The 10693-nt window shown below is 47.2% G+C and overlaps 1 protein-coding gene across 1 annotated transcript; it reads left to right on the forward strand.

Annotated features, from left to right (window-relative positions):
• Positions 1-1654: 1654 nt before the first annotated feature.
• LOC144700471 (BEL1-like homeodomain protein 9) lies at positions 1655-4756 on the forward strand. The gene is made up of 4 exons (XM_078571872.1): positions 1655-2783; positions 3590-3939; positions 4018-4078; positions 4166-4756. The coding sequence occupies exons 1-4, from the start codon at positions 2106-2108 to the stop codon at positions 4652-4654; spliced, it is 1578 nt and encodes a 525-aa protein (XP_078427998.1). The 5' UTR covers positions 1655-2105; the 3' UTR covers positions 4655-4756.
• Positions 4757-10693: the final 5937 nt, after the last annotated feature.

Below are 10693 nucleotides of genomic sequence, written 5' to 3' on the forward strand. Positions count from 1 at the left end.
AAAGATAAAAAAACAGTTCTCTCAATTAAAGATATAAAATACACCAAAGATAAAAAAACATGTTTTTATCAACCGACTGATAGATTCAAAACTAATCGACAGTAAATATAGGACCCGTTATACGTACCAAATTAAAACAAACAAAATCACACCACAAAAGGATCGTTACTCCGTATCCGACAACAGAAGTACCCCTTAAACACCACTAATTCTCCTTTCTCCTCTTGTACATCTCTCTTGCGTTGTCGCTCGTTTACTTGCGATAGGGAAATTGAGAGTGATAAGAGAACAGTAAGTGATGCACCGCACAGCAATGAATAGCTCATAAAGCAAGCGAGCGTATGGTGGCTCCTACATGAGCCGTGGAGGAAAGGGCGGCGGGCATGGTGGGTCACCGTGAGCGCTGTATCTCTCTCTTTCCATTGACTCGAAGTCTTGCACAGCTCTGAAGACGGCGGTGTGCGCATGTGGCCGGTTGGAGAAACCCTAATCCAAAACTGTCGTCAAAATACGTCATCTAGGCTCAGAAAAGATGATTAAGGAAGAAGACCATGGCTTGGCCTCCGGGTTCCATCGTCAGAAAACCTCAGAATAGTTACTATTCACCGTCAGTTATCCATTAATTATTCTAGCGTCATTAAGAAGAAGACGAAGAGGATCAGCAAAGGCGACAGCTTTATCTGGGCCTCCCTTTCCTTCTTCGCTCCTTCTCGAGGACATATGATGAGGTCCTCCGGCGAACAACGCGGCTTTCTGCATCGACGAAAACTCCGGGCGCCCCTCTTGAAGCAAAAGATACGGCGGTAGTCTACCCGTACGCCTCTCCCTGCCCCAATGCCAGATTTCTCTATCATCCAAATGTCTTTCTCTCCCTCTCTCTTAAAGATCCGACGTCACCTGCTTTCATGGCGAGAAAATACCTTCCTCTCTTTGTGAATGATGACTGGCGGGTTGCTGAGATGGATTAACGTAATCCTATGGCAAAATGCCCGCAGGCTACTCTCTAAACGTGGCTCAGTACCAGATAATTGAATGTTGTGAGTTGATGTACCTTTCCTAGATCGGCAGTCCCGACACCCACTCTTCAATTATTCCACTGCCATCAGACATCTCCTCCCCCTCTGAATTGTCAGCCCTTCTAGCTTACGTCATGCCCTCTAATTCTATGCCGCATTTCTCTCTCTAAATCAATGAGGCGAAATATAGTTTCCTTGCATCTTCTCTTCATAGCTAACTAAAAAGTTGAACACCAACCTTTTATTTCTTTGCAAGATGTTGCACCTGAGCCTTCTCAACTCTCCGAATATTTTCGTTCTCTTGAGAGGAAACTTTTCCTCCAGAGTCGAGGAAATTTTCACTTTCTTGAAGGAAAAACATCATCTGCTAAAGCATTTCAATTTTAAAAAAATTGTGAAAAGCGTTAGTTTTGGAAAATGCATCAGTCAGATAAACTGTACTCCCGAATCCCGTGCAGTCTCTATCCAGGAAATATTAACTCCATTTCTTACAGACTGTATTTTATTGTGGGCTTGAGAGGTACTAATATTTTAACCAAAATTGTTAAAATATTAGTTTCTCTCTAGCCCACAAAATAATATTTCTTACAAAGCTTCTGCATGTAAGTTCCTCCGGAAGCCTGGTGGGATTAGAAATTTCCCACTCACACTCTCTCCAGATGCAGCGTAAAATTATCGTACTTTTTTACATCTACTGAACAGAAAAATATCCTGTAATTTGGCGCACCCTCTCTCCTTCTATGTCCGGTTGAATGACGCGCAAGGTGAGCATAAGCAACATGGAGGCCCGCAATAAAAAGGCCGTATGGTCGCGGCACCGCTTAAAAACAGGCTTTACCCCCATTTCCAGCGGGGCCTGGACGCTCCATGCAGCCCCCCGCCTTCTCTTCCTAGTTCCTACACGGCAGTTCAACCTCTGCCGCACACTTCCCAGCTCCTCTCTCGTTCTTAAAACCCTCTCCCATTTCTCTCCCCCTGCCTGATCCATCTTCCACGCTCCTTTATCGGTGGAACCCTAATACTTTTCTCCTCGTTCCCTTCCTCGATTTCGACCTCAAGAAGGCAATTTTGAAAGATTCTGCTGAACTCATGTCTCAGAGCTTTCCCGCCGGAAGTGGGCATCACCAAACGATGGCCGACGGAGGTGTCGGCGCCACAACTGGCGTTTGCCTGCCCTTCTACCACGTCTCTCAGCCGTGCCGAAGAGACAACTCCAACGTCCCGTCCCCCTCTCCTCCCTTCCTCCACTACCTCCCTTCCGGAGCCAACCCCTCCGCCTTCTCCTTCCCTTACTCTTCTTCATATAACATGCTCAACTCCGGGAGCAGCCCTTCACTGTCCTACGAGTACGGGGCAGGCCCGGGGTTTAACCTGCTCGAGCAGAACTATTACGACAGCAGCCCAGTTCAAAACCAGGCCAGCCATGGCATATCTCTGTCTCTGTCCTCGTCCGTGGTCTCTTCGTCGCAGCACCCCCATCAGGACCACCTGTTGGGCCCGGCGAGGATGGAGCTTGTCCCTGCCGGGCCGTTTACCGGCTACGCAACGATTCTGAGAGGCTCGAGATTCCTCCAGCCGGCCCAACAGATGCTGGAGGAAGTCTGTGGCAGCGGGCGCGCAGAGGGATTGGTGGGGGACTCAACAGCCGAGCTCGGGCAGCTGGATTTTGGGCCGGATTGCTTATCCGACATTGACAGGAACATGGACGAAGCTATGTCAGGGGATCAGCGGAGGATCAAGGCGAGGCTTATCTCTTTGCTGGAAGAGGTGAGCCGTCCTTCTCCGTTTGATTTCACGTCTCTACGACCGATTCGATCGCGTTGCATTTTCGAGTTTGCCAGTTTCTTTTTTCTTCGATCGCATTGTTTCACTTATTTTTAGTTCTGTGTCTTCACTCTTCGCTGGCGCAGGGCATCTTGCTCCTTCAAAGATTTGTATCGACTTCAATTGTATGTATTTAATTCGCCCATCGCGATATCGCCATTGATGAACACTAGCGTTTGACAGCACTGCATCTAGAACACATAATCAGTCACTTTCTAGCTGTGCAACCTGTCACGTCCGATCCCATGGTTCATATTTAAATAGTCTGGCTTAGATCTTTGGACTTTTCTTCTTGGATCCATATACGTATAAGTATACGTTCATACGCAATTGCACTGTAGATCCACTTCTCCATGCCATATATCCTTGTCTGTCATGCTGCAAACTGCATTTTTTGTGCTTCTCCGGTGCTGTAGTTGCCACAAAGTTAGGGTTTCACATGTAAGCAGCTGGGCCGCATTCATTATCAGCATGCGCTATCAGCTTTGGTGGGGTCCTTCCGCTGGGAGGTGGCGCAGGTTTTTATCCATGTGACCATCTTGCATTTTTTTCTTCCTTCCGTCATCTCATCGATTATTTTATGCGGTAGGTCCGCGTTTCTGTCCTGGGGCGGCGAAGATTTCGTCGAATATTTTGCTAGTTAGACATACTCCAATGAAATGATTCGTTGGGGTTGATGTATGCGATGATGGTTACCGGCATAATCCTTCTTGCTCTTTCGATCATTAGCATTATCGTATATTCTGCAGGTTTGCCGAAGACACAGAGTCTATTTCCAGCAGATTCAAACTGTCGTCACCTCGTTTGAATCAGTGGCGGGGCTGAACACGGCGGCGCCGTACACGTCTTTTGCCGTAAAATCCTTATTGAAACACTTCAGGTCACTGAAAGACGCTATTTCTAGCCAGCTCCGCTTGGCAAGCGAGCCAGGAAGAGAAGGATCGAGTAGAGAAGACATCTTGGGGCAGAGCAGGTTCATACCTGGTGCTTTCGGGTCGGGTCCGGTTAACCAACAGCCCGCATGGCGTCCACAGCGAGGTCTACCCGAGCGCGCCGTCGCCGTCCTTAGAGCGTGGTTATTCGAGCATTTCCTTCATCCGTGAGTATTCATTGTCTTTGCTCAATGTTTTCTATCGTGTAATGTCTAATTTATACTGTATTCTGTTGGCTTACGAAGGTACCCCTCTGACATGGATAAACAAATGCTCGCCAAGCAAACTGGACTATCCAGAAACCAGGTACGGACCCACCTGTTCCAGGTTGTCTATCGACGTACTTAATCGAGCTGTTCATAGTTTTCTGAACCATTTTGTTTGGTCGAGCAGGTCTCCAACTGGTTTATCAACGCTAGAGTAAGACTGTGGAAGCCGATGGTGGAAGAGATCCATTCACTAGAGCAACGCCGAAGAGTGTCCGGGGCCGACGACGATGAGGGGGACGACGATAAGCAGCTAGATCCATCAATCTCATCTCCGGGGAACGACCATAGCCAACAGCCCAGCAGCAGCTCTCCAAAGAGCCACGAGCATCGGCGGTTTCAGAGCGAGCTCGTGGGCATCGCTGAGCCAGAAAACTTCTCGCTTGATCCGATGACTGGTGTCGTCAACGGCAGTGGCCATGATGGCGTCTCTCTCACTCTCGGACTTCATCAGAACAATGGGTATTGCTTACCCGAGCAGCTTCCATTGAACGTGGCAAGGAGATTCGGACTTGATGACGGTAACGTGTCGTACGTCATGGGTGGGTATGAAGGACAAGAGCGACAGTTTGCGAAGGAATATGACGGCCAGCTGCTGCGAGACTTTGTCGCGTGAAGCGTCACAGAATATTTGATTTCCAGTTTCTTTCGTCGCTTGAAGTCTTGTAAACATCAACATCGCCCTTACGAATTCATGCACCATCCCTTTGTCGCGACAGACTTGTTTCTTGGGTTGTAACCTGCGGCTCCGGCCGAGACCTGCAATGAAATAGGCGATATTCTCAAGGCATCAAGGGAGAAAATAAACTCCCCGTTAACTCAAAAAGTCGCACGCAAAGACGTCTAACACGACAACGCGTGTCGTCGTCCCCAAAAACAAAAATTCCTTGTAGAAGTAACCAACGCACAATGAAGACGCTCTCGCTGTTGGTGTTACCATTAAAAGTATCTGTGTTTCAGAAACCAACTTTTTCTGTTTACGACACTCTGATATCTAATTACTTCGCCGTCGACCAACAGTTCAGTCCCGAAAATTTCTGATTTGAAGCACCTCAACAGAAAGTCATAGGACTACCAAGGCTGTCTGAGCTAGAAACGTAACAATACAACATTAGGCAGTCTCCAAAAGTCAAAATCGTTTCGATTCCTCAGAAGCCTATTTCGCACGCAAGTTGTTGCCGCCAAAATAATATCCTGATATGGGCTCTAATTTACTAATCTCACTGAAGCTTGCCTAATTCAAAACGAGAGTCTTGCCAGCAAGACTCTCAAGCGATCCTTTCAAAATAGAATATTCAACTATGCGAGACACATGATCTTGCCGACCATGCCACCTACCTCTTACAAATGCAACCCAAACAATTTAGGGTTAATTGCACGGTACATCCCAAACCATGTCCAAAGTCTGCGAGTTAACCTTAGCTTTTTGGCACGGTATATCCCAAACTCACTAAGTCGTCTGCGATATATCCCGGTGATGACGTGGAGTCCATCATGGCTGCCAGGTGTATCTCCGGCCAGATTTTTACCCGGCGGAACCCACTTGGCCGCCACGCTGGATTCCACGTCATCACCGTGATATGTCTACCTGCCAAGAGAGCGAGAGAGAGAGTTCTAGAGAGGAGAGAGAGAGAGGTTCTAGAGAGAGAAAGAGAGGTGTTCTAGAGAGCAATGCCTCTCTCTCTAGAACCTCTCTCCCTAGCGCGCCTCTCTCTCTCTCTCCTCTCTCTCTAGAATGCCTCTCTCTCTCTCTCTTACCAGAAACCCTTGCCAGGTTCTAGAGAGAGAAAGAGAAGTGTTCTAGAGAACAACGCCTCTCTCTCTAGAACACCTCTCTTTCTCTCTCTAGAACCTCTCTCTCCTTTTCTCTCTCTTTCTAGCACGCCTCTCTCTCCCTCTCTCTCTAGAATGCCTCTCTCTCTCTCTCTTTAAGTTAAACCCTTGGCAGGTAGACATATCACGGTGATGACGTGGAATCCAGCGTGGCGGCCAAGTGGGTTCCGCCGGGTAAAAATCTGGCGGGAGATACACCTGGCAGCCACGATGGACTCCACGTAATCACCGGGATATATCGCAGACGACTTAGTGAGTTTGGGATATACCGTGCCAAAAAAAAGCTAAGGTTAACTCGCAGACTTTGGACATGGTTTGGGATGTACCGTGCTATAAACCCAACAATTTATAATTCAACATCACATTAAGCGACGCAAATTTTACTCTGATTTCCTCCGAATCTTTAAGTGAAACAAGTGTTCCGAAACAAGACAACTGCCCATTCAGATAATATAAACTAATAAGATTCACAACTTTCAAATGAGGTAAGTCCAATTGATTGGCCTTACCGGTATTTGGTCTCAGTCCATCCAAAGCCTATGTGTCGTTATTGAGTCATACTCCTGCTTGTTATAAGGCTGCGATTCCCAAGTTTGTATTTTTATAACTCCGAAGTGAAGTGAGACTAGAAAGATAAAGGGTATTCAAAATTTTTAGTGCTAGCAAGGACTATTCCCTATTTTTATCCTTGGGGTACTTCCTCTTACCCAACATCCTCCCACTGTAATACAACAATCCCCAAAATTTTGAATAGGGAATCTTCTAAAATTACCTCACTTCACTTCGGAATTGTCCTGTTCACTAGATAGATGTTTGTTGGCAATGTCATGAGCATTTATTCTCCATTTGAGAGCTATGTGGGAAGCATGATGGGGAGTCTATGATTGCCATCCTTATATAAATTCTGGATGAATTCGACATGGACATAAAGATGAATAATAAATAATGTCCTTATCTGCCATATTGGGGTTAGTGAGATGAAAATTTGTTTACAATTATTTTCACCACATGTTTGTGTAATGATGATGAACAATGCATCAAGCAATAAAAGAATGATGACCATTTTAGGAAGCAAATTACATAATTGGAACATAAAATTTAGTGCCAGACGATATGTTTTATGCATCACACATATACTGAACATTATTGTTCAGTTGGCACTTATGAGTTTTGGTATCCCTTATGGGGCAACAATAGTAGACGCGGAGAGCGATGTCACAAAGGTGACCAAGTTGTTTAATAATGACTTTGGGTTGGAGGATACACATGTTCTTTCGGTTAGGTGGTGACGAAGGTTGTAAGATTGGTTTGGGCCATTCTTCAAAGTCGAAAGCAAACAATGTATTATCTTGACCTTTGTAGGATGCACATATGAAGTCAAAGGTACCTATACTTCTCAATGCTATGGAGTACCACTCATGATATGCTTGATGAAGCTCTTGTGAGGCGAGATATGATCAATGCAAGTGTTTACTTCTTCACAACAGGAGGGAACAAGATGGATTTCTCTCGTGAGGCGTGGAAGCTGCTCAAGGAATTTACCTTCATGTTGGGTCCATTTGCCTTCATAGTATATCATGTGAGTCGGTTGTTAGAGTCGATGTTTGGAGATGTCCTCCCACTACTATAGACAATATCGTAGCACATGGATGAAGTCATGATGTGAGTTTCTAATGCCTGATTTTTCATCAGAAGGTGGTTACCTCACAACAAGGGAGTATCATTGATGAAGGTGGAATCACCATACACACCCAACTTACACTCAATGAGACACTACTTTGGAACAACGATGTTGTCCTTGTTGTTACCCTACTTGACTCATTTTGCAAGGGCATGATGTTTTATAGGATACCTTTTCAAAGGCTATGTTTTATATCCGAGCTATTTTCCTTGTTGAACCATCAGCCACATAAGATAGACACAATGCATAAATCGTTGTACGACAACAGCCACCATCACAGGCCTAGGTCAAAAGGCCTTGACCAGTAAAATCACAATGCAAAATATATTACCAGCTCTATAGGAGGAATTCGACATCTTCACACATATGATGTGCAAAGAAGGTCATGAAATTGTATGTAGATGGTGGGACTGTAAAGGTATTCTCATCTACCTAATGCTAGAGAAGATTGCTCATGAATATCCATCAATGTCATTGATGTAATACGACCTGCCGGGATCAGTCGGCTCGTATTACGCCACAGGAATCGATGAGTAGGTTCGTGATTTTTATGAATGTATGCCGATAAATGATGTTGTCGAATGAGCAATTAATTGGCCATTCACAAATATGGGAAGAAGATCCACGTCAATCAATGGGAAGATATTGATCCTAGATCAAACTCCCAATGACCCGCTGGACCGACTCGACGACTAAGCGGTGAGGGGCGTTTGACGGCCCTAGGGTGTTCGGCGTTTAAGTCAACAATTACCCTTTCAACCTCAAGTAAAATCCTGACATTCGATGAGGTGGCTATCCTATCAAGAGTTGTAAACTCGGCAGAGGACGTGATAGCAGAAGATGAGACTAGAACAGGTAATAATACTGGAATTAAGGGAGAGGAGACGAGTAGGTACCTGGTGTCGATAGTCCACGGCACAAGTGGCTCCCAAATCAATGATGAAGCTTGGACCGGCGACGGGTAGCGGGACGGGTGGCCACTTGGCGTCGGGACACAGGTGGATGCACAGGTGTGGGCAGGCTCGCGATTGCTGGCGGGCGCAGGGCGCGCGGGTGCGGCCGGTTCACGCGGCATGAACGGAGCGGTCGGGATGCAGGCGCGAGGTGGCGCAGCGCGGACGGCGCGCACGGCGCGGCGGTGCGCGGCGCGACGGCTCGCGGCGCGGGCGACTTCGCAGGCGAGCGCGCGTGGCGCGGAAGCGCAGACGCGGGCGACTCGCGGGCGCGAGCGGCGCGTGAGCTTGTGGGCGGGCACGAGGGTGCACAGGCGCTGGCGAGAGCGGAGGTCGGCGGCAGTGGAAGGCGACGGTGGCGGAGGTGGCGGCTGCGACGGGTCGAATCTCAAGCCCAAGAAAGGGCTTCTTGAGCTGTAACCGCCCCCAAGAAACCTTCAAGATGATAGTTTCTTGGATGATTCTTGGGGACCTTGGGTAGGATCTTGAGGATCCTGTGGAAGGCGAGCGTCGGTGTCGGACCTGCGGCCTCGGGCATCTTCAGAGTGATCTCAACAAAATCTTCTTCAGCTCCAGGCGGCGACGACTTCTTGAATTCTTTACTCGTCCCGGAGTAATCTCGACGGAACGCTTGGACACGTCGTCACGGAGTGATCTCGACGTGACGACGAGGGCTCTAACCACAGAGTGGTCTCGACGTGGGCGAGGCTAGCCGGACCTCTCTACTCTCTACTCTCTACGATAGTGGAGACACAAGTTGGATTTCTTTTCAACAAATGACTCAAGTGTTCCTTGGGTATGCTATCCCCTTATATAGTGAGGATAGGTGCCAAGTGAACGTGGGGAGAGGACGAACCGTCGCGAGACGTGGTTCGGCCTCTCCTTACAATTTGAAAATACAACTGAAAAATAAAAGAAAAAGACGAGGACGAGGCCCAACACCGGCCCAGTCCATGAAATCCAAAAATACAAACAAACAGAAATAAAGGCGAGTGAGATAAAGATGCTTACACGGGGTACTTGAACCCCGGGTGGCGAGCATCGGCGCATGCAGCTCGGTGAGGTTGACGTCGTCCCGTCGTGGCGTCTCCAAGATGGCCCCTCATCAGTCATGGAGAAGTGTACCATTTGAATGGTTGTTCTCTATAGGGCATTCTATTGTCACCTATTATGGATGTTTGGTAGGGCAGCCAATGAACCAGAATCTTCAGGTACTATCCATATTTAATATGCATTTGTATTGGCCTTATAGATACTATATTTTACACATTATTGTTTTTACATTTTACCCTGTCACCAGCTCTTGCAACAACTTAATGGCAATAGATCAATGAGGAGAGAAAAAGTTTGGCTTCATCAGCCAAGACAGCTCAAGTGGTGGATGAAAACATGACCTCAGATTAACTAAAGACTTCACATAATATTTTTTATGCTTGACATTGCGATATTTATTTTTAGAAAAATTATGAAGTTTCACTTGACATGTGTTGACTTTTATGCATCCCTTTGTCTTTAAAAACATGGAAAATGAATTCCTTTAAGAAGAATAGAACATATTTCAAATCAATATTGAAGGATCACCCCGTGGTGTTGATGGAATCATGTGGTCACCGTTTGAAGTGATGCAAAATGATGGGTTGGGATGAAAATGCGAATGCACGTGGAAAATCCATGAAGGGTACAAACTGGACTTTCGGCGGGACTAGCAGAGCGGCACACGGCATCTGCAAGGGTGGCATAGGCGGCGGCAATATCGGCAATAAGGCGATGGTGCGGCTCGACTCCCCCCAACAAGGGCAGCATCCACATTGTAAGCAAGCGTTAGCGGAGTTCTCGATAACTTGAGTTTTTCTGACAACGGGGAAGTGGCAGCGCATAGGTTGGTGATGGCATGTGGTTCGGCAGTGGTGCATAGGTCAGCAGCAGCGGAAGCAGCACACAAATTGATGACGGCTCTCAGGTCTGTAGTGGCGATGGCGATGGTGTGCAGTTCACTGGTGGTGACGCATAGTTTGTTGGCAGTGGGGCATGGCCAATTGAACGACGGGCAATGACAACAATGATTTTTGACAGTGTGTAGATTAGCAGGTAGCGCTGGAAAATGCTTGGCTTGGTGGCAGAGACGCCAGGTGTCCACAGTTTCTCCATGACGGACCGGCGACAGCGATCAGGGCTTCTAATGACGGTG

This window comes from Wolffia australiana, chromosome 1 (genome assembly GCF_029677425.1).
Source record: "Wolffia australiana isolate 7733 chromosome 1, ASM2967742v1".
NCBI classification, from domain to species: Eukaryota; Viridiplantae; Streptophyta; class Magnoliopsida; order Alismatales; family Araceae; genus Wolffia; species Wolffia australiana.